This window comes from Lycium barbarum, chromosome 6, assembly GCF_019175385.1.
Source record: "Lycium barbarum isolate Lr01 chromosome 6, ASM1917538v2, whole genome shotgun sequence".
NCBI lineage: Eukaryota > Viridiplantae > Streptophyta > Magnoliopsida > Solanales > Solanaceae > Lycium > Lycium barbarum.
In genome coordinates, this window is record NC_083342.1 from 91,623,120 (window position 1) to 91,648,746 (window position 25,627).

The window sequence follows — 25,627 nt, forward strand, 5'->3', positions numbered from 1 at the left end:
GAACATGGTCAGTATTGCTCATCAGGACATTTTCGATGGGTCCACCAAAATTCAGGCCAATCGGAATCACAATATATTTTATTTACTCCGTTCTTGATGTATTATTATACATATTAAATGAAATTTTAGTAAGAAAAATAAAATTACATCACCAAAAACTCTTAAACAGTGCAAAACTTGAATAAACTCTAAAACTAATTGTAAATAATTAAATGGATTAAAACATTAATTTTAATTTATTTGGATTTGAAAGCTAAAAGAATTCTTAACACATTCTTTATACTTGGGTATTAGAAAAGTTGGCATATCTAATAAGGTATTTTATGACATACCATTTCAGAGAAAAGACATAAATGGTCCCTTAACTATGAGAGTAGGTTCAAAATAGTTCCTTAACTATGCACTTAACGGTTTTGGTCCTTTAAGTTTGTCATAAGTTAACAAAAATGGTCCCTCAACTATGAGGGTTGGTTAAAAATAGTCCCTTAAGTATGCACTTAACAGTTTTGGTCTTTTAAGTTAGCCAAATGTTAACACTTTTAGTCTCCGACAAAATATTCATCGAACTCTGTTTGTTAGATTTGACGAGAACTATGAAAAAATTAGCGAGAACTCACATTTGGGTGTACACATTACTAAAGAAAATGCCAAATACCTCAGGATAAAACCGACGGACATCAGTCGGTTATAGGAAAAAACAGAGGAAAAACCTACAGACTTGATAATGTCAGAAAATAGTGTCTCGGAACACAAGGACCGACGGACTCTGTCGATTAAAACCGAGGTAGTCTATCAGCTAAGTAAAATACACCAGACCTTAGAAATAAATTAGAAATAGCAGAAACTACAAAAATTATCACTACTAAAAACAAGCGAAAAAAACGATGGACGGAAACCGATGGATAAAATCGAGGGACACTATTTTTTATTTTTTTTTAGCTTTTATTATTTTTTACAAAAACCAACGAACGTCCGTCGATTATTTTCAAGGAAAATGCGCAGAAACTATTTTTTTTTTTTTAAAGAATCACTATGATGGAAGATTTTTTTTTTTTCGGGTTTTCAGTAAAAATGAGTCTAGTGTATTTTACTTAGCCGATGGAGTCTGTCGGTCTTTGTGTTCCGAGACACTATTTTCTGACATTATCAAGTCTGTAGGTTTTTCCTCTGTTTTTTTCTATAACCGACTGATGTCCGTCGGTTTTATCCTGAGGTATTTGGCCTTTTCTTTAGTAATGCGTACACCCAAATGTGAGTTCTCGCTAATTTTTTCATAATTCTCGTCAAATCTAACAAACAGAGTTCGATGAATATTTTGTCGAAGACTAAACGTGTTAACATTTGGGGCGAACTTAAAGGACCAAAATTGTTAAGTGCATACTTAAGGGACTATTTTTAACCAAACCTCATAGTTGAGGGACCATTTTTGTTAACTTATGACAAACTTAAAGGATCAAAACTGTTAAGTGCATAGTTAAAGGACTATTTTGAACATACTCTTAGTTAAGGGATCTCATTTATGTCCTTTTCTCGACCATTTCACAAGTTATGTAAAAAACTAGGTATTTATTTTAAACTAAAAGCTAAAAACTCCTAATAAGACGATGGGTTGTTAAGTTTTTTCAGGAAAATTGATTCCTTGAAGCAAACGGTCAATTTTGAGATGAAGAAAACTGTTGGGATCATCACCATGGCTAGACCCTTGTCAACAATCTTCAAATCAACGAAACCCCGTATTCTGAATCCACCAAAACCCACAAATTTTGAATCCTTGAAGCCTACAAATCTCAAAGTTTGCTCTTCTTCAAATCCAATAATAGCAAGTTCCAGCAAATCAAGAAATTCACAGCTGTCCTCTTCAGAATCTTCCCCAAATGACTCTGAATTCAATAATTCAAGAAAATGCAATAAAAAGAGGTGTTTGTCTTTGTGGTGTGTATACCTCATTCTATCCACAAATGCACCTATTAAGACATATGTTGGTGTCACTACCAATTTCACTCGCCGGTTAGTACCATCTTTCTCTTCTTTATTCTAGGAAAAAAGAAGCTTCTGTTCATGGCTTTAATCAATGTGTTATTCATGTACAGCTTGTGTGTTTGATGGTTCTACCTATTAGCTTGTGTTAGACCATACTTATATGTGGAAAATAACCTTAGAATTTAAATAAAAAAGGTAAACTTTGATAAGATTTCAAAACAAGAAGCTTTTGTCCAGCCTGTATGTTTGGTGGCTCTCTATTAGCTTGTGTTAGAGGATACTTATATGTAGAAAATAGCCTAAGAATTTCAAAAAGGAAAAAAAAAAAAAAAAAAAACAAAGGTCAACTTTGAAATTTGATAATGGTTTTTACCCCTATTAGCTTGTGTATGGAGCATATAGGCTAAGAATTTCAAAAAGGGTAAAACTTTGATAACATTTCTGAAATAGAGTCATGCTGCTAATCTCTCTGTTCAAAACTGGATAATTGTGCTCAATCTCAGCTTCTCCATTGTGAAGGTGTAATTCCTTTTTATTTAGGCCTTTATCCTATGCTTTATTGGTGGTTTGTAGCTTCTATCTTTCCTCACTTCTTCTAGTTTTAGATTCTTTTGGGAACTCTTTCATCCTTATTATTCTTCCTCTGAGAATAACAATAATGTATTTTAATGGTTCTTTCAGTAGATCATTAACACACCATGATAGAAATGTTTTCATCTTCCATAAAATTGTGCATTCTCAACTTCATTTAAAACTTTTTTTTTTCTCTTGAAGCTTTTATTTAGTACTTCTATCCATAGTTGGATTGGTTTCAGCGAATGCCTTTAAAATGAACGAGTACATTCTACTATCACATATGGCAATCTTTATCCTGCTGCTTGTTTTTATATTCACCCAATTGGTCTCCCACATTTTAGGGCATTAATGAATATTTTTAGGACTTGTTGAAAAAATTAATTTGATGGTAAATTGGTTGTTGGCCTTCCATTGAGTGTGTAGTGACTCATCGACTGTGATTCTCTATGGAACTTCTGTTTCGGGTTTCTGTGTTCTCCAAGTAATGTAAATTTGATTGACATTTCAGTTAGATAAAATCTGCATCAATATATAATCATTTGTTCATTTAACTTTTTTCTTTTAACAAAAAAAAAAAAATCTAAGCTGATTTCTAATTGGTGATTTCTCTGATAGACTGAAACAACATAATGGTGAACTAAAAGGGGGTGCAAAGGCATCTCGTTCGGGAAGACCATGGATTTGTGCCTGCCTTATTAGAGGATTTAAGGACAGAAGTGAAGGTACAGTATTTATACACTATTGTATCTGAGATGCTTCTTTCTTTCATCAGAAATACAAAATTGGCTCCAAGTCCATAACTCCTATTATACTAGTGCACTTTCTAATTTGATTATACTTTTGCTGTATAGATGTTTCCGTTTGGTTTTCCTGATATTCTTTTAGTTGCGTAAAATCATGGTCTACATTTTGAGCTTACCCAGGCCATCAGAGATCATTTGCAATTTTTATGGCTTTGTGCATTCTCTGTAAGCATGTACCCACTTGAAAGATGGTGGCACAGATTCTCTTACTCTTATGATTTTGTACTTGAACCAACAAGCCATTTTACTCTAAGCTCTTTAGTACTGGTCGATTCTGATTCTATAGTTTTTTATACGAGTACAAAGTTGATATGTATACAGTGACAGTTGGTAGAGCTTTAGTGTAGTCATGGTGCTAATGGAAGCAGACTTGATAAAATGTCGATTTGGTTTTGACGAGTAAACTTCAGACTAAACCAAAGACTGAACAGCCAACAGCCAACAGCCAGCCACTTCTATTCTCTTGATTGTTTGACCAAGCTCATTCTTTTCATCAGCAATTCAAGAAATATTCCAAATTGCTAATTAAGATAGAAGTGGGTCTTGACATGAATATCATTATGAAGAGAGTGATAGCTGATGTGTCTGTTTCTTCAAAGTTAGTATTCTAGTTGTTACCAGGGTCTAGTTAGGAGTAAACGGTGAAAGTATTGGCTAGTGTGGATAATAAGAGGATAGTCATAGCTTTTCCCTGGACTGGCCTAAAATGTTTGTAAGCATAGAACCACACAGATCTATTTGTTGTTAGCAATTTCCCAGTAAATTGGTTATGTTTGCAAGGGCTCAACACTTCCTACAGTCGTTTTGCATTTGCAGTTCTTCTCTATGCTGCTCGGACTCTCCAAAAATGTTGCCTCACCCGTCTCGGATCCTCCAAAAATGCACGACTTTTGGAGGATTCTTCTATATGTATGATCAAAAAAACAGCCTTATTTCCTTTTTCCTTTATCTTAAAGATGACCACTCATACTCGGCCACTAATGCTTGCATTAGGGTAGGCTGTCTACATCACAACCCTTGGGGTGCGGCCCTTCCCCGGACACTGCTAACGCGGGATGCTTTATGCACCGGGCTGCCTTTCTTTTTTTGTGCCACTCAATTTTTCTATAAAGAGTTGTTGCATCTTTTAGACTCTCTCTGCTTCCTTGTTTTTATAAGAAATAGAAGCATATCACAAGTTACCCACTGGTAAGTGCACGAGGTGACATGCGAATGCCTAAATCTACTGCTAAATGCTTGTGTTTTGTTTATTCTCTGAAACATCATTTAGGTAGCTGAATATTTTAGATAAAAGCAGTGGTCTGTTTGTTGCTATGGCGTAGTACTTGGTGTACTTTAACAAAATACTTACACAAGTGGAGCTCTAACTGTTAGTGGAACATTAATCAAACTGAACATCTCGCCCCTCTTTGTCTGTTGCAAGATTCCGTGACTTTCTCGTCTTCCTTTGTGCTGCCAAAGTAATGAATCCGCTTTATGGTTAGATTGAAATAATTCAGACTAATACTGAAAAAAATGTTTTTAATTGGTAGTAATCAAGCCTGGTTATCCGGCTTACAAGTTACAAAACAATTTTGATAAGGTGTCGACGTGTCCTGCAACCTATACTTGAAACACCATTTTGAACCTAAATGAGACTCTAAATCCATCGTAGCTCTGCAGAATAGATGTATTCCGGTTGCTTGTTGACTCTTAAATGTCCCAAGCCGTTATTTTGTAATTGTCTTGATTATAAGTGTGGCATCATCATTTCTGATAAGCAAAACCTTGTTTGATGTGCCTTTACCGATGCCTGTCATTGCCCTGATCAAACCAACAAGAGTTTGTTCCTATAATAATATAATGGTACAAGTGATTGTCCAGTATGCCAAACAATACTTTTCTTCTATATGATCAACAGGATTAGCTAAAAGTGATTGTCTGGTGTGCAACTACATCTGAGGAAGTTAGAGCATCACCATCTTCAGTGATAAAAAATGAGTTGCCTGAGAACCGAGTTGATTTAGAGGACGATAGTTGGAGCAGAATATCCAATATTAAGAGTGAGATTAGATTAATCAGTAAAACTTTAGAACATTGAGCAGTGAATTTTTTCCTCTTACCATTTTCTTGTCCTTTATCTTCCACATCTTCATTGAATGTGTCATCTGTGGCATTATTTACAATAACTCGATATCATATCAACAAAATTGGTGCCGAATTTGTTTGGGATTTTCTTGATTATGCCAACCACTTGAGGCTCTGTTCTGGAACTACAGATTAGGGGTAAGGAGTGAGAGGGGTGATGCATGCCTGGTGGTGCAGTCCTAGAGAGAACTGAATAACAGATTCAATCTATTATTCTGCTATTGGCTTTTCATGGAGCACACATGGCACTCCTGCATGAATAGATGACTGGATGAGTTTTTGAGTCCTAACTTTTTTTTTTTTTTTATGACTCTGATAGATCGTATCTCTTGCTGAGAGGTCATTTCCAGCTTTATTAATCCTCTCAGGAATCGCAAAAGGTAAAAGCGTTGGATTGGTTTTTACAAGCCAATTTTTTTCTCGTTCCTTGCTATCTAAGAAAAGTAGTATCCCAACTATCTAAAAGGGAAACATCTCTTCACTGTAAAGCGAAGGGTGATACTTTTTTCTTAGACTGTTAAAAAAAGAAAAGAAAATGAAGCATCACGCGAATGTGCATCTTAGGGTCTAGGGGCATAAAATTTCACTAGGCCTGAGACGCTTGTGTTTTTCTCTTGAGGAAGTTCCATTTGATTGTGGTGGGAAAGGTGTCAGTCAGTGTAGGAGCCACCGGTGTCCAAGGGCGTTGCAAAACTATAAATGTGTAAATAGGTAATTTTTCTATACGTATATACTATATGTTGAATCTCCTTAGCTTTTTTGTGTTCTTATTTCTTTATATTCTAGCTCTGCCACTGTTCATGGTAAAACACCATCGACTTTTTCATTTTTGATTAAACCAGATCTTATTCGGATTTCACGTGGGCCATTCATTCTTATGTCCTTGCCAGCATTACTAATTCTCATTAGCAGGAAACAGAACTCCTGTTATTTTGTAACCTTTTAGCCAATGTTGAATAAACTTCTCTCTTCCTAGAGCAGTTAGTTTTCATTTGCTTTCACCTGGAACTTAGAGTTTGAGCAAGTTGTCTAACTTTCTTTCTGTGTGAGCTTGTAGCTTGTGCGTTTGAATCGAAATGGAAGCAAGTATCAAGAAAGCTCCCCCGTAAAAGGAAGATTACTGAGGAGCAGAGGCCAGAAGACAATGGATCTTTTGCATTATTGCAGCATAGACATGCAGCTCTGGATCGCGTTCGAAGTTTGATAGACTGCACTAACTTAAATATTGATTGGCATTCTAATTTTATATATTGATCTTCTCTACAGAAATAATGCAACCACAGTAAAAAATATACTATATATTTTAACTTATAAAGAGTAAATGTAGTTGATATATTGTATAGGTAGGGAAATGAAAGATGTCCAGACCAATAATGCAATGATATCTTCAGGCTGATCGGACTTACAACCAAAACTGTTACTATTATGTTGCGTTTAGGAAAATTTGCCGTCTGTTACTAGTGGTTAATCATTCTATTCTACTTCACCTTGTTTTCTTTTGCTTACAATTTAGTTTAAGAATTTTTGTTTTCGGCAACTTTCTTCAAGCTCTTCTTCTCCTTCTTCTTTCCACCTCGTCATCCTTTTGCAGTACCAGAATTCATTGTGCCAAAACTAACTAGTATTATATAATTTCATTAAGGTTAATATCAAGAAGTCTATGAATACACCAGTTGCGAGAAGCAAACTAAACTTGGGAACGATTTAACAAGATAGTTAGAATGAAGATAGTATTAAATCTTGTCAACTTGTGTGCGACTGAATAATGCATGTAAGATTCAGTGACGTTTATATGAAAATTATGTTGGATGACGTAACTTGAGAATAAGGTAAGATTTATCAATACGGCAAAACTTGAGAATAACTTTAAAAGTTAAAATAAAATGAAGATCGTATCAGAGTATGCCCACTTGCGTAACTTGTAACGAGGCAGGATTGGTCAACCCGACAAACTCATGAACAATTTAACAAGATAGATAGAATGAAATTGTATCAAAATTATGTTTCATATGATATAACTTCTTAAAACATAGACTTTCATTCTTCTGAATATGTAATGTCAAGATTATTCTTACACAAATTACTTAAACAGTGATAAAATTTAAACAACTTTACAGAATGATACTATTTGTGCAAATCATCCCCTAGAGTAGCCCGTAAAAGGTGTAAATTTATAAATAGTCGTTTTTCAACATATGTAATTGAAAAGTAATTATTTTATGGAGTTTCAAATTTTACTGATGAAATTTTATAATACAACAATAAAAACAACATACTCAGTGTAGTCCTACAAGTGAAATTTGGGGAGGGTGGAGTGTACGCAGACCTTACTCTTGTATGGGAGGTAGAGAGGTTGTTTCAGTTAGACTTAGACCCTTGGCTCAAAGAAAGCAAACAAAAGCAATCCAGCAATCCGGAAACAGAAATAACAAAAGTAAAGAAACAACAAATAATAATAAAAATCAGTCTGGAAAAAAAAAAAAAAGAACAATACCCTAACTGTCACAAAACCATCGATAATTGAAGTACAAGTCACCAGATAATTACATGAATAAAAAGATAAGAAACTACAAGAGTAATATTACGACTACAAATATAGAAATATAAGTATGGGAACACTCAACTACTTACTAGCCTTCTACCCTAATCCGTACCCTCCATAACATCCTATCTATGATTATGTCCTCGATGAGCTGGACCTGCAGCATGTCCTGTCTGATCACCTCTTTTCAATACTTCTTCGACCTACTTCTACTTCTCCTGAAACCAACCATAGCCAACCTCTCACACCTCCGCACTGGAGTATCCGTGAATCTCCTCTTCACATGCCCAAACTACCTCAGCCTCGCTTCCCTCATCTTGTCCTCCATCGAGTCCATCCTCACCTTATCCCAAATATATTCGATCCTAATCCTATCTCTCCTTATATGCCACGCATCTCAATGCAACATTGTCACCTCCGCCATCTTCATCCTATGAACGTGCGAGTTCTTGACTGGTCAACATTCAGCCCCATACAGCATAGTTGGCACGGAGTTTAAGAAATAAAGGAAGACTTTTGAAATGTATGGTCCAAAACAAATCTTAGATATTTGTGTGGCTGTAAATCATCTCATAAAGCTAAATTGTTGCTAAATATAGAAATGTGTCAATATTTTTTAAACAAATAAATAAGAAAAGTAAGATAATCTTTTCGGATTAGAGGGAGTATGTATTTTAAAAATAGTCATTATGACTGAGTTTCAAATTAGAGGGACAAATACCACCACATCATGAGAATGGTTATATTTTAAAAACACGATCAAAAGTGGTCAGCGGATAGCAAAAGGCTCATGGACTGGAAACGGGTCGGATCATTTTTTTTCATACGGAATCTGGAATTTGAGAAATAAATAGGGATGGGATCAAAACAACAGGGCAGATAGAGATAGTGAGAAAAGTGTTGATCAAAGAGGGGTATAATAGAAGGATGTCTTGGTTGATGAAAGGAGAGCCATTGGTGAGGAAGGTTGCCCTGATTGCTAAGTACGGTGTGTTCCCTGCTGCTATGGCTGCTGCTGTCATCTATTCTCCACCCACTTATGCTTCTTATTATTCTAAACCCCAATCTTCTTCCAAATAAACACCCTGGGTATGTCCCCTTTTCTTTTCTGCCCAATCTAGGGTTTTGTGTATCTAATGTCTACCATTTTTTACATCTTTCTCGTAATTCCACTTTCATGTCATTTGCTTCTCAAGAGTAAAAATTTGCCTTAGGTTGTTTAATGGTCTCTTTCATCATTTTGATACAATATTCCGATGTAGCTTCAGTAAGACCAAATTGATTTATTAAGCTGAAAAGGAAATTAAATCCGGATGGACGGAGAATTTTATCTTTGGGTATAAAATGTGTATGTTATATGCTCTTTTTAATCTTGTGGTTACTCTTCTATGGTTCTTTTCGGTGTGTTTCTGCCTTTTTTAGGTGGGGACGTAAATTGAGTTACATTTGTTTTTTATTTGTTAAAAAAAGGGGAAAAAATAAACCCATTTCTTTCTTGTTTAGAGTTTGTCATTGCTAGAGTAAAAACAATGGATGCTTGATTGGGTTTCCTGGTTATCTGGGAAGGAATCAAACATGCTGTTCCTGTGGCGACATTACAACAGTGTGAATGCTGTTTAGATGACTAAAGACTAGTGGTAAGAGCACAGCTCGCTATGTTTGGATTAGTCACACGTCACGGGTTTGATTCCTTCTGAATACAAAAGCCTGGTATTTAAGTGGAGAACATAGAGGAGTATGCACATTATCCGCCGAGATTCTAACCGTGCACCATTGGCCATCAGGGATTTCTCCTTTGCAAAAAAAAAAAAAAAAAAGACTCTTTAAGTATAGGCAATATGTGCACTATCGTGTTGTGTGATCTTTATAGCAGTTGAATGCTGTATTTGATAGTGCAGTATATTCTCATGGCTTTCTTGTTTAGAAAATGAATCATGGGGAATAAATTTGTTTATGAAGGAATTCAAGGTTGAGTTTGTCCGCACTTCAACTGTTTGGCTTAACTTTCTGGTTAGCCCTAGTGGAAAAAATGGAACTAGGGGGCGTTTGCATTGAAATCAGGTAAAATAAGTGGTAGATGGAATAGTGCTCGCTGTCATTATGAGCGGTAATGTATTTGCTTTTCTTTAAATGAAGGTTGTTTAGTAAGTAGCATAGTTCTATTTCCACTTGGTAATTTTGATATGTTACATTATCCAATATGAGAGTAAGATATGATTGGCTGGCTGAAGTTCTATAAATTGAGTTATTTTAACTCATGAAGAGCTCCAAGCATATATGAATATAATAGAATGTTGTGACAAACTTTTTCACTTCATTCTGTCTAGATTAGCTAGAATGTGCTTTTGTATCTTCTTATTTTCTAGGTAACACCCTTGTCCATGGAAAGAAGTTGTGGTGTGGTTTTTTTTTTGGGGGGGTGGGGTGAAAGTTCTATATAAGCAGTTACCCACCTGCTTAAAAGCCAACACTGGGATTGCCGTTGAAGAATGTTTTCTGTAAACTCAATTATGTTCAGTAGTACCTCAAAAACTGGGTTTGCAGCTTCGTGGTATTCCACTTGGTGCGGAAGAGCTAATGTCCCTTTGTTCTTCCTTTTTCTTCTCTTTTCTTATTTTGCATCCCAGGATCTCCCTTACTTTCTCTACTGGTTAACCGACTATTACAATTTGGTATTCTTACAGAGCTTAGACGTTAATTATTTCGAAGCTCGTGTTTTTGCAACTTTCAACAATCATCTAGTAATGTTGTTTCTACATGAAGATTTTATTACTAATTTCAAGAGATTAAATATGAAGTTTTTTAAAAAAAAATCTGGTAAGGGACTTGAATACCCTTTATGGCTAAGTGTGATATCAAGAGACATCTAGTTTTAGGGAACCCCTAGTTTATCTAAAAGAGAAATTATTCAGTATTGGGAACTGGGTCTGAGTAGAGCAGAATGGGTATAGAGGATTCAAATAGCTTACCAGAACTAGTTTGAAATTGAGGAATAATTGATTGATATAGATTTATTACTAGTAAAAAGGACATACCTCCTTTGGAAGAAGTATAGAATAACCTGTAGCTATACAAGAATATCTTTCTCTACAACTGTTAGCCAATCATTTATACAAGTCGGAATTGATATGTGCTCCAAAAGATAAGGAAAATCCGCAAGATATAATAATCTGCATGAAGGAATCTTAGTTCCTCTACGAATATCTTCTAGTCCAGTTCACTGCCTGGCTAATGACATTCCATATCACACCCTTTCTTTCTTCTGGTTCCTACTAATCTTTCATAGTACATGACATAACTTATTGACGCCTCCAATCAAAATCATCAGATTCCAAGATTTTGTCTTCTTTGGATGTATTAACTAATTCCAACATTATTCCACTATCTGGCAAACGCTAAGACCAGCTTGTGTAAACTGTCTTCTTTAGACAGTGTATTTGTCGTTCTTTTTGGACTTTTGGCTTTCAAATACACTGTCTTAAGCACTTCACTGCCACAGCCATTTGGCCCCAAGTTCTTGGATAGAGGTGCTAAAGTTGCTTTTTTAGTGGTCTACTGTTAGCACCCGCAATGATCCAAATCCCACTCCCTCTAAGTTATATTCATAGAACCTACCACTTTGTTTAATTCCTTCCAATTTCATGTCTCTTTCCTGCTAGCTTTCTGGTGTATTTGTCTTCTGAAACCTCCTGCTTGCATTCTCCAGCCCAGCACCCTTCCTTTCTTCAGGCTTGATCCTCCATGTCAAATGTTTCCTGGTGTTTCTCTACTATTGTCGTTGTTCATCTTACAAGAAAACTATCTACAGAGAGCTCAGTAGGTCTACCAGAGATTCAGCATCCTCTACATAACTTGCTTTACACCATAAATAAAAAGACAAAATGCAGTTAATTCTCTGTATAGGACTACTGCTATCCTAAAAACTACTTGCATTCCTTTCTTTTCAAACAGTCCACCATATACGAGCTAGGATGACTTCCACCACTTCTTTTGATTTGCTTGCCCCCGTCCTATTCCAACATTTCACCATATCCACCACAGGTTACTTGGCATGACCCATTTTGGGCCAATCAAGTTCAAAAAATCTGCTGCAGCTGTCCTCTCACCCTACAATGAAGAAACAAAAGACTCTTGCTCTCTATACTCTTCTGACACAAAAAGCATCTGGAGGTCAGGCATATTCCCCTTCTTTCCAAATTCTCTCGTGTTAAGCAAGCTCTTCTGACCATGAACCAAATTAAGCAGTTCACTCTAAAAGGATTTTTTAACCTCCTTATACTCTTCCAAGGACAACTAGTGATATGTTGTTCATTAGCAGCAAAAGCATAATAGGCTGATCTAACATTAAAGCATTTCTTGCAACTTACTTCCTCAAAGGGGCATTCCCGCTCCCGCTGTCATTCCAGAAGGCAATTCTCCTTCCATTTCCCACATAAACCTCACTTTACCAGTAAAAGTATTACATAGAGCTCTAATGGATCTCTATAAGATGACTCCATATGTAGCAGTGACAGGTTTTGCGCACTATTGTCCCCACAATGACCATATTTGTTCACCACAACCTCCTTCCATAATGCTTGTGACAGTCTTTTCTATTTGTATCTGAGTTTTTGTGTACTATTCTTTTTCATGCTCTTGTTTTGGTTGATCTCTAAGGTATCAAGTATGACACAGTTTACATGCTTAATAAAACACCAATCTAGTTACACAAATGAACTATAATTCGGGAATGTGATACTGTATTTCAGTTGGGTTTCTTTTCCAAGTACCATGGCTCCCATTTTAACTTTCAGGTATTTCTTATGAAGTTTTGATAACTGACGTGATGTCATTCTTGATTGCAGGGTTCTTTTTGACTTGCCGAATGCTTCTGGTTCCAGTATATTACTGAAATGCTTTATTTGTAATAGACGTGGTATGTAATAATCCAATGGGGCAGCTTGTTTCTGTACTCAAAACTATGGACTTTTGAAAATCGGAACAGGTTGGCTCTTTGTTATAATGTGAAACTTTCTTCCATCATATATGTATCCAAGTGTTCTTTCTAAGCGTGAAGGACAAGAAAAATTGCCGAGTAATTAATTCATAAATAAATTTGACGGTTTTCGTGAGAACAATCTCTGTTGATATCTATTGATTCTTGAAAACGTAAATGCAAGCTTGATTTGCATTTGTATTATTTATTAAATCCTTATTTGAAATAACCGAGAAAAGAGATTTATAGTACTCTTAGTATTTGCATGGAGGTTATATAATCCAAAAATACTCTATTGAAGACTGATACGTTAACCTATCATAATACAAATTTGTTTTTTATGTATGTGTCACTGAGATTGGAGCAGGGACTGAAGTTTGGACAAAAAAATGTATTAGATTTTGTCCCTATTTTTTTCTAGCTTAGCGTGAATAAATTACGACCGTTACCTATTAACTTCTAACACGAGCAATGTTATAAATTTCATACTGTTCAAGAATTTGATGTTAGCTCAACTGGAAAACTCGAATCTTCAGTTGCCATGAACTTTTTCCCTTTTTTCATCGAAACGATAAAACTTATTATTCATGCACTGCGTTCCAAAAACCTTAATGTCACAAATCTTTGAAAAACTAGCTATAAATAGACTGTACCTATTTTTATTCTTTCTGAGTAAAGGAAAACGAATTATATTCATGGTATTCCTTAAGAGATTGATATCTTCATATATATATTTTGCACAGTCCAAGGTGTTAATTTCAGTCTTTGTATTATCATTACAAACTCCTTTGCATCCAATGGATATGGATTTTCCTCCCTTCTTTACGAGCTGCAATCTGCAATGACTTTCCTAACAGAGGCGGATTCAGAATTTAAATTTTATGAGTTCAATCTTCAAGATTTTAGAATCGAACACATTATACTTTTAAAGTCATGGGTTCATATCTTCTATATGTTGCAATTTTAATAAACTTTTATACATAAATTTATGTTCCTCGTTGAAAGTACTGGATTCAGATGAACCCGATACTGTAAGGTTAGGTCCGTCCTTGCCTCTCTAACTGTCATAACTACAATAATTATTTCCCAATTGACTGAATTGGAGAGCCAAATGCATGAAGCACCAAATCAAGAGTATGAACTTTCACCACACCAATACTTTGAACTTTTTGTTCCTTTGCATCTGTAAAAAGAAAAAAGAAAAAAATCTCATCTCGGCTAAAAGTTAGTTGTTCATAAAGCAAAGGTATATTATTTTTAGAAATACTAATATAGGCAAGTTTTTTAAACTCATAATAATCAAATACTGCTTGTAACACAATATTATAAGCATCCCACGTTTCATTATTGAAAAATCAATTATTCCTAACTTTTCAAATAAACCACATTAGATGGCATGCTAGATAAGTTCAAAATTTTTATTGAATCTGGAAATTACTTAATATTCCATATTAAATCATACCACCAATTAACAAAATTAGTAACTCTATGAATTGCAAGCCAGAGCACATGACTCATTTTCTAGATAGCTAATAATGATCTAAGACAATGAAAGAACATATGTTCAATTATTTCTTCTTCCAACCCAGCACCCTCTTAGTTGTCATGTACTTTGCAAAACTCGAAGCTTCAACCCTAGTTCAAGTTTATTAACTTTATTTTAACCCAAGTTCAAATTCAGTATATTCTTGATAAGTAGTTTGAACATGTTAAAATCAGCTTATGGATTGATTACATCTCTATCCTTCCCGTTTTGATCAAATTGTTTCCCATTTTAGAAGGAAGACCTAATAAACATACAGTAGTAGAAGACTTGGTCACAGTTTGAAATGAAGCTTCCATGTTCCCCTTTTTTCTAAACCCAAGAACCAATTTTTTTGACTCGACCACTTTTGACGGCAAATGATCCATTTTCAAAAGAGAGTAAATTTACACTATCATAATTCATATGGCCTATCATGACAAATTGCGTAGCTAGCACTTTTTTAACAAACATCACGGTTGCAACTGCAGAAAAAGCAGGAACTAAATTCACTATGATAAACAATTTCACCCCCTAACTGTTTCATTAGTTGTCTCACATAAAACACACCAAATTACAAAACATTTTTCAAACTTGAAAATGAACCCTCCGAAACGGAACAAACTCTTTGGTAGATGAAAGCTACATTTCAGTCCTATAGTAATTGATCCCAGCTCCTTTCAAGGACCACAAAGGGACATCGTTGAGGTATTTTGGAAGCCATCTCTGGCATTCATATCCAAAATCTGACGACCTTACTTGGGAAAACAATAATAATAGAAGATCCTAGAATTTATTATCAGATGGGTCCTCAAATTATTTATATGTGTGGGTTTTCCTATCTGGCTTGAAATGGACTTGCTATAAACCTTTCTGTTCATTATTCCATAGGTTATTGCAGCTTGTCATCTTCCACAAAATTCTTGGAATTCACCATTTTTATACTTTGGCTGTTTTTCTTATTTAAATTATTACTCCCCAAGTTCCCTTTTACGAGTTTAATATTGAATTTACACTCCCCTTAATAAATCATTTATTAAGTGCTTGTTTTACTAAGTTGCTCATATTAAGTATGCTAATCTAAATTTATCTAGTAGTACTCCAGTAGTTACTTAATGAAAATATTATTTTTAGTATACTGAACTAGTAAAAGAAAACAGAGGGAGTACTTCATACAGTGATATAGATGGAATTTGGGAAAGTTTGGTTATTATCACTTTACTTCCAGAAATTTAATTTTATAACCCCCACCCTCCCCAATTTGACATGCTGTTTATTGGTAATTTGGTATACCATACGAGTGTAAAAATTCAAATTGATTCCCGTGTTGAAAAAAAAGACGTAAAAGATGCTTGCATGTAGAACCTGTTAACTTTCCAAAATTATGTTTCCTCCATAAAATCTTCTCAGTTATGTCATTTCAAAAAGTAACATTAACTTTTTTCTCCATGTGACAGTACTATTCTAGTAACTCCGTTCATATTTATCACATGAAGCTTTTGATTAATAAATAAAATATAAAGAAAATGTGGTCACTTTTTGAAAAAGCTTCGATATTCCCCCTTTGTTAAGTCCAATAACCACTTTCTTGACTCACTTTTTGAATCCATTGAGTTGCTAAAGAAGAATATGTTTACAATATAACATATGGTTTGGTCTATCATCACAAGTTGCGATAGCACTTTATAGCGAATTTCACGGTTGTAATTGCGGGGAAAAGGAGGAAATAAAAATATATTTTTTTTGGTTAGATACTAAATTATTATTTTTTACATGGTTGGTCAACTTAGGATCCCAATAATCCTAAACCTGGCTAAGGAATAGAGTTGATGGTGAGCTTCTAAGTTTGGTCTAGACGCTTAAAAATGTTCATTGGATATTCAACGAAGGGAAATGAAGAAGAAAAAGGGTTCTAAATTATTTCTTCTAATTGTATAATTTTAATCAGAATTTTTTTAATAATCTTTAAATGTAGGAAAAGACCTCTCCTCAGAAATTGCTTTTTAATACCAAACTTCTCTAGTCTACGATTAAAACATATGATGACGATGATTGCACCAAATTGAAGCCAATATTGTCACATTTCGACGTAAATTAGCCTAGTTTAAATCATGTCACTCGAAACTAATTAACTTAGCATTGTAAAATCAATTAATGCGTTATTTTTGCTTTCATCGATTTATTGGGTCTGGTGATGCTATCACACCAACTTCGAGTTTTGTCAACCCAAAAACACTACTCCCTCCATTCACTTTTACTTGTCCACTTTGGACTTTTCATGTTGTTTAAGAAATAATAAATTAAGTGCATAAATTATCAACGTATTCATATTAATTGATTCATATTTTTATTGGATTTGAAAAATGATTTAAGTGAGTAATTAATATTATGGGTAAAACAGGAAAAATAAAATCGTCTTCACTTGATATGTTAAAAGTGACAAGTAAAAGTGAAAATTTATTTTTGAAATACTTAACAAGTAAAAGTGAACGAGGGAGTACAAATCTTTTGAGTAAACTTACCTATTTGGTTATATGCTGCTCCCCATCATAAAAGTGAAGGATGCATCATTGAATTACTTGTTCAATTAACTAACCACGTGGTACTTATTATAGCTTTTAGGAGTGTTTCGGACAATTAAAGATGATTGATTTGCTTCGTCGACAATTAAGTTTAAAATTTGCTATATTTGTGTTATTGTCTTAAATTTATTGGATCTCTAGTATTAATTTAGAACGGTCTTGTGAAATATAAAAAGCAACTCAGAGCACTTTCTCAATCGAGAAAGTATTGAACTTGTCACCAGGTGCATTTGTTGAACTAATGAATTGGTTGATCATAAGTTTATACTATATATAAACTCACGTGTAAATGTGTAATTATTCCATTATTAGTCTCGACTAATGTAATCTCGTTGTCTCAAATAAAACAAACAAAGAAAAATATTGTTGTTTTTTCCAATCTTGAAAATGAACCCTCCAGAGTTGAACAAACTCTCTGTTACGTGAAAGCTTACATTGCACATTCCTATATGTTAAGGACCACAATATATAGGACATCATTTGGATATTTTTTTTTGGAAGTCATTTCTGGCATTTCATATCCAAAAATTTATCCTTTGTCTGGACAAGCAGGGAAAGGCCAACGTGAGAATATCCTATAATTTACTATAACATGGGTCCTTAAATTATTTATATGTATGTGTATTCTTAACTGGCTTGAAATAGACATTCTATAAACTTCTTGGTTTATTATTCTATAGACTATACACCTTGTCATCTTCCACAAAATTCTTGGCATTCTGTTTTTATACTTCGCTGTTTTTTTCTATTCAATTATTATTTTATAACGTGACACAGAAGGAAGTTGGAACATGACTAAACTACTTCTTCTCATTTTATTTTTGTTTTTCTTTTGGTTCTGTTGAACAATTAATTAATCCCCCTGCATCAGTATTATTACAACCTAATAAATAGGTCTATTGAATATCTGAATAGGGTTAAGCTTCCTTCCTCAAAAACATAAACAGACCATTACAACAAAAAGGAAGGGAAAAAGTGTAAGAAATATATTTGATGCTCATAAAATGGTAAATATCTACCTGCGTTCATACCAAACCAAACAATTTGACTTTAGCAATTAAAACTTAAAGTTAGAATAACTATCATGTAAACATAGTTAAGAGATAAATGTTCGTTTAAAAAACACGTCTTTCGTATATTCATTTGGCGTAAACATCGGTACGGATAAATTTTATGCCTCATATAATTCATATAAACTTGCATACTTATATCCTACTGCTCGAATTTGATCACGAGATATCTCAACATATCTGTCCTACTTCAATTTTTTTTAATAAAGAAATAATGAAGATGGAGAAAACATGCGTTAGGAATAGGATTTTGAATTTGGAAATTTATAAGGTATATTAGTCCAGGCTGTCAAGTTGATTTTCAAGCTTGGATTGACAGTTGACACCACGTCTGTCACGAGGTAAATTTACGAATATATTGTACTTTTAAACTTATGGGTCCCGATTAAATATTTTTTGAAATTTTAATAATTTCGTAGTTATATTTATATTTTTTGTGTTAAAAGATTGAGTCTGGTTAAACCATCGACATAGCTTCATCCACCTCTGTCCCTCCTTCACATCTACCCCAAAGATTTAAAAAAAAAAAAAAAAAAAAAAAAAAAATGAAAAGGTTGAATGACCATGAAGAACAACTGAGCAAAGGCACTAGTCCATTGGTGAGTTTTTAACAAGACCCTCAGTTGCTTAGGGAAAATGAAAAAGTTAAATGACCAAGGCACTAGTCCACTGGTGAGTTTTTAACAAGACCCTTAGTTGCTTCATATAAAAATAAGTAATTGAAACCATTTATTCAACATACAACAAAAATGCACCTAGTCTCCTTCACCTTTTTTGCCTTGACAAAATTGTTCCTACTTCAATATCATTTAATTAAATAAAATTTGAGGTAAAAAAAAAAAACACATTCGCTCAGTGTTCAAAATTCTAACCCTGTATTAAGTACTATATAATATTTATTCATCGAAGATTGGAAACAATTTTTTTGTTGTTCCCTCTGTCCCGTGATTAATATTGTTCTCTGTGAATTGTGATGCACCAATACTTCTTGAAAAGAAAAAAAAATGTAAAGTCAGACTTCAACAGTAGTAATTAAAATATAATTTCCATAATTTCAAATTCAAGTGGCAAATGAATTAATAGTGCATATTTCGCAAACTTTTGAGTGTGAAAGAGGAAATATCAAAACTAAGGAAGGAAAAATTAGGGAGACACTCACTCAGAGTCTCATATATTTTTAAAAAACTTTTAGTATGTTTTATAAGGTTCATATTGACAATCTTTTGTAATATTTAATATGGATAAGTTCGTCATTTGGACATGATATTGCGATGTGTATCGTGATGGAAACTTATGCATCCTTAATAAACATCAATTGTTTAAATTGGTGGTTGATGAATCTATAATTATATCTTTTTTCGAATAGTCTTATTGATGATCTAAGGCATAATTTCCTTCATAATCACCTATGTCCCTCATCTTTTGATTTGTTTTGTCACCGGTTTGAATGATTGTAAGGTTTAATATATTCACATAATAAGTATAGCAATAATGTTATATTAGATTAACTTTTAACGTCTAATATATTCCCATGATGAGTGTCGCAAAAAATACGAGAGTATAGATGTGTGGTCATACAAAATTGATATAGAGTTAATGATTACATTTGTGAGGAAGTATAACAATAATGTTATATTAGATTAACTTTTAACGTCTAATATATTCGCATGATGAGTGGCGCAAAAAATACGAGAGTATAGATGTGTGGTCATACAAAATTGATATAGAGTTAATGATTACATTTGTGAGGAGGTATGTACTCGCAAGACATCGACCACAAACCCTAGCGCATATATATAGCCTTTTCCATAGAAATATTCAATATAAATTCAGTACGCTTGACAAGATCTCTTTGCAAGTAACACATACATGATAAAATGAAAAATATCGCTTTATATTATTTGTTCATGTCGTACGTCCACTTATAAATGCACCGGTCCATAGATATAAAATTATAACAATTGATGAAGGTGATGAGAGGGAAAAAGTAGACCTAAATATATGTTGCATGAAATTGTTTCGTAAGACCTACAACTGCTTCGAATATATTCTAACTTAACTAAAACTACTACACATCAAAGAAAAAAGTTTAATAAATGTTAGTAGGGATTGTGGTTTAATCATGGTATATATATATATATATATATTTATTTATTTTTCAGTCCAACATTTTTAAAAGTTCCAATCTTGACAGAGATTAATTTCTATGCCAATTAAACTGATAAAGAGCTTTTAAAATTAAATAACCTTTTCTTTTAATATTGAAATGAGACGAATCTAAATGAAGCTACATGAGTAATGAGGATTCATGTACGGTTTACCGATCCTAACTAGCTTAGAAAACGAGCCGATCATGCAAATTTAGTAAGAATTAGGGTATAATTAAAAAAATCCATATAAACAACTCAATTAGTTGGGACCATGAACCCCAATCTGTTGGGATTATGAACCCCAAATCTATTGGGACTAGTTTCAATTTGGATTGGGTTACTTTCCATTTCTCCTCTCTTTACTTTCTCAAGTTCTAGCTTAGATTAGGGACACATAGCATAAGTTAAAATTAATAGCTAAGATTTAATTGACTAAAACAAAGTCCTAACCATGGTTTAGATAATTAAATAACTTGTCCATAAATTAAATTATTTTCTCTCTCTCTTCCTATTTTTCCTCCCCCAGCCGTATAGTCGTCCTTCCTTATCCATTTTCTATTTTTTAGGGATCAAACATTTGTAATTTGTGTGTTTTTCATTGCAGTAATTAGATAGCACTTCTTCCACTACATGAAAATGCCACTTATGGAGGCTGCTATAGGGCAAGTTTCATGACATTATCTTCACAAATTTTATTAGGCTAGGCTAATTGTGTAGCAAAGAGGAAATCTGAGTTGCTTTGAATTATTACAAAAACGTTAATAATAGATTTAATAAGAATATGTGTGAATAAGATAATCATAGTGGTCTTGTGTGATTAAGGCACCTAGTTAATAAAAAATATTGCAGTGTCATATCCCTGCGATTTCTGACTTTAAAGAGAAAACTCCAAAGAAAAATTGCAATGAAATGATTAACTCAAAAAAAAAGAAATGGAAGATAAATTGTAAGTTATTAGTTCAATTAAAATTGGAAGATTAGTGATACGGCTGTGGAAGAAAAAATAGGAAGAGAGAGAAAAGTTTTTAATTTTATGGACAAGTTATTTGATTATTTAAATCATGGTTAGGATTTTATTTTAGTCAATTAAATGTTAACCATTAATTTTAACTTATGTCATGTGTCCCTAATGGAGAGGAGCCCAATCCTTTTAATTTGTGCTTGGTAGACCCATTAAAAAGATTTAATTTTTTTTTTTTTAAAGTCCTACTGTAATCAAGCAATCCCTAGGTGCACTCTTCTTCTCTCCCCACAAAGTAAATAAATAAATGAAAACAAAAGAAAAAATAGGCTAGGAGGGTATCCTTTGAATATACGCTTTCTGTAGTGAGATAGGCAAGAAATGTACAAAAAAATTTAATATTTTATAGGCACACTGTTGCCCACAGTTGACCAAACTACTAATCACGTGCATAACCTCTTTCCTTATCATTATTATGACTAACTAACATTGAAATTAGGGGAAAGGGTAAAAATACCCCTCTATTTTAGAAAAAGGGTTAAAAATATCATTCGAACTTATTTTGGATCAAAAATATCCCTTACATCCTTAAAGTTTTCAAATATACCCCTGTCTTGATGGAAATTATCCCCCAAAATAACCCGAAATCATTTTTTTAAGCCCACTCCATCATTTAAACCCCACCCAACTAAATAATAACCCCTAAGATCCCCTTATTTCCCCAATACGTAGGTTTGAAGTGTCACGCCCCTAACCATGGCTTGGGCGTAACACGGCACTCGGGCCTTGCTTGCATGTGTCCGAGCGAACCTCATGGCTTGCTTGTCAACATGAGCATCAAAACAATATGATCTATATGATGCAATTTAAATGAATCATGAAAAATGTAATTTGCGGAATAAAGTCTTGAAATTATCTCATAGCATGAAATATCATGCAAACATAAGAGTCTGCAAACATGAAGGCATAACTGACTCTATGAACTAACATCTGTCTATGAAACCTCTAAAACATGTCTGAATACTAACTACCAGGACATGGCCCTGGACTACCATAAACTGAATACTAATGCAGACTTCATGTTGAACCCCGAGAGGAGTGGGGCTCACCAATAAGCTGATAACTGAAGTGATCCTACTGCGTAGGTGTATGCTCCTGAAAATCGGTATTTGCACCGTGAAGTGTAAGCCCAGGGCAAAAGGGACGTTAGTACATGGTGAATAGTACTAGTATGTAAGACGTGCTGAAATGAAGAACATGGCACAACATAGGTATAGGACATGAACTGAAACTGAATGTAACTTGAACATGAGCATGAAACGTGAGTAAAGTCTGAAAACAGGAAATCAATGGAAATACATGTATGTAAAACTGCTTGTAACGTGGGGAACGCTATAGTATAACCGACAACATGATCTGGTACTTGCGTCCTACCAACAGAATACTCACACCTTGCCAGGAATATGAGATTTAAGTAATAATAAGCATGTAAGGATCCAAACTGCATAATGAAAGTGTTGCCTCCTTGCTGACAACCCTTATCCTACGGTGGCAACGTAGTTTCAGGCTATATGAGCCTTCTCGGTTAACTAAGCAATTCCCAAAAACATGAACATGATATAGTTGGCTAAGAAGCCCATGATTTTCGTGAAATAACTTGTAAATAACTTGTAATCATGATTTCACGAAATAACTTGTAACATGGTTTCATGAAATATCTTGTAATATGGTTTCATGAGATAACTTGTCATAGCTTTGCAAACATGTTCTTGATTCATGAGTAATAACAATAGTTCATAATTATATATATAATTGACTTGAAAACATGCTTGTAACTTGCTAGATAAAATCATAAAGTTTCATATAAACATAATGAGAACACATGAGGAAGAATTCATGATTCATGGATTAAGCTAGGGTTCCTAATAACCGTAATGGAAGATTAGGAATACAATAACGAATATAGATACAAAATTCATGTACATAAATACATAAATACGGGCTACCAATATGTTGGGTTTAATGCCTTAGGATTTGAACTTCATGAATATCAAGAAACGGAGCATGGGGAAGAACGTAGAGATTCCCACATGTGGATGGAAGTTCTACACACCTTAATTGCTCCAAAATTTGAATTAAAGACTTGAGTTTTGGAGAAGATTTCCTAAATCTTGATTCTTGAACCTTGAGATGGGTTTTCTTGAAAACCCTAGTTTAGGAACAATGATTTCTTGCTTAGATGATTAAAGTATATGTTAGAATTGGGTTGGAAGGGTTTGGATTGACTTACCTTGATGTTTTGGATTGTTGCTAGGGCTTGGAATTGTGAATAATGAAATAAAAGAACTCAAGGCTTGAATTTATACAAAAGTGAGGCGGAAGTTATATGGACGTATTATACGGTCCGTATAATATGACCATATTTCATCATGGCTGAACAGAAATTCGATTTGGAGCGTCATGAAGTACGGACGACTTATACGGTCCGTATAAAATTATATGGGCCGTATAAGTAGTTCGTATAACATGACCAGTGAACAGACTGCTCTGTACTCCTTCAGTAAAATGGCCATAAATATTTGTACAAATGTCTCCTTGACCCCCATAATATACCGTTGGAAAGGTATTTCAAAGGGCTACAACTTTCAAGAAGGAAATTTTCACAAATTCCTAACGCAAGTACCTAAAAACAAGCCATAAGTACAGACTGTCCTAGACTTAGACGAATTTAGAAGGCCTTAAGAACTTCACTTTTTGGTTTGACTTCAAAACGACTGTTTATCACCCGAGTTCATCCCAAATAGATTCGTATAGCTAAAATATCACCTTTATACTAGATTCATACATTTATACCTAATTCGGATTTACGGGATGTTACATGAAGTTTGAGGGAATTGAGGGAATAAGAGAATCTTATGGGTTATTATTTAGTTGGGTCGGGTTTAAAAAATAATTTCGGGTTATTTTGAGGATAATTTCCGTCAAGACAGGGGTATATTTGAAAACTTTAAGGATGAGAGGGATATTTTTAATCCAAAATAAGTTCAGAGAATATTTTTAGCCATTTTTCCAGAGTAGAGGGGTATTTTTTATCCTTTTCCCTTGAAATTAATTTTATTCCTCAATTTTTTGCTCCTTTCCATTCGTCCATGACTAAATAAGTAGTATAGTTCAAATTCTCAAGTTTTGTCCATTATCAAAATTTATTGTTTTTAGAATATGTTTTGGAGAAAGAGGAAATGAGGATAAAGGAAAAGAAAGATAAATTCCGGAAACTACATTCAAATAGTTCTTATTAACTTTTTGGATGAGAAATGTAATGACTTGACAATAAAGCAGGAATCCAATTAGACTCTAAATTTTCTCGACTTATTGAAGCAATAAGTGGCTAAAAAGAAATTTTCTTTTTCCTCTATATTATTCTTTTCCCTTTCTTAAGCAATCTAAAATCTAAATAATGGGAAGAAGAATGTGGAAATTTCTTCTTTTGTCTCTAATTTCCAGGATTCACACTTTTCTCACTGCTTTTCCTCTCATTTCATATTTGAAGTTTAATAAAAAGATGATTTTTCTTTTCCAATTGTTTCTGAAGATGATATTACCTTGCGGACATTATGCATATAATGTACGTTTTTTTTACATGAGATTTTTATTAAAAAAATCATTTTCTTCAATTTAAACTATAAATGACATTTCCTCAAAAAAAATTATATCTTTTCCCGGATTAATATAATGAAACCGTCTTCAAATTTACCGTAATTAATTAAATCCGTGTAGGAAAATTACTTTTCCGTGAGAAGTTTCAAGTAAAACATTTTCCCCCCTTTTTGTGGGTTTCCCCCGTAGTACTCTTTACTTCATGGCAATCGTTGTTAATTACTAACTTCTAATATTGATTATAGAATTGTTTCTTGATGGCTGATGCATTTGACATATCAATTCTGATCGACTGAGATAATGAAAAAAGGTTTAAATTGGATTAACTCCATTAATAACCCTTTCAAACGACTCTTACCTGGGAACAAGTTGAAAGTGCAATCAATTTCATCAATTCTGTAATTTTGGTTAAAATAAATCTTCCATTAACTACCTTATTTCTTACTCTTTCCCTCTAAAACTATTTATCGTGTTTCTCTCTTACGCGTTTCTTAAAAAAATGTTAATTAGGAGGGATTTTAACTATGTTAATTTTATTTATGTTAATCTCTCCATAATTTATATGTTTGTAATCTTTAAGAGCAATAAACCAAGGATAAAATAGGAACAGAACAATAAATTTTGTCCGCAACTTTTAAAATCCCAAATAATTTAAGACAATTACTTTTTAGAAAGCACAAAA

General features: G+C 33.7%; 1 protein-coding gene and 1 long non-coding RNA gene across 3 annotated transcripts; both read left to right on the forward strand.

Moving 5' to 3' along the window:
• Positions 1-1,567: 1,567 nt before the first annotated feature.
• LOC132644818 (structure-specific endonuclease subunit SLX1) lies at positions 1,568-6,982 on the forward strand. 2 transcript variants are annotated; one of them, XM_060361449.1, is made up of 4 exons: positions 1,568-2,007; positions 3,172-3,278; positions 5,806-5,866; positions 6,544-6,658. In XM_060361449.1, exons 1-3 carry the CDS (start codon positions 1,664-1,666, stop codon positions 5,820-5,822), a joined length of 468 nt encoding a protein of 155 aa, XP_060217432.1. In that variant the 5' UTR covers positions 1,568-1,663; the 3' UTR covers positions 5,823-5,866; positions 6,544-6,658. The 2 variants fall into 2 exon arrangements, with proteins under 2 accessions (XP_060217432.1, XP_060217431.1); XM_060361448.1 differs by lacking the exon at positions 5,806-5,866 and having other exon boundaries at positions 1,572-2,007; positions 6,544-6,982.
• A 1,728-nt stretch (positions 6,983-8,710) lies between these two features.
• Positions 8,711-13,050, forward strand: LOC132644819 (uncharacterized). Its single transcript, XR_009583928.1, has 2 exons — positions 8,711-9,117; positions 12,873-13,050. It is a non-coding gene; the product is annotated as an uncharacterized LOC132644819 (long non-coding RNA).
• The last annotated feature ends 12,577 nt before the right edge of the window (positions 13,051-25,627 follow it).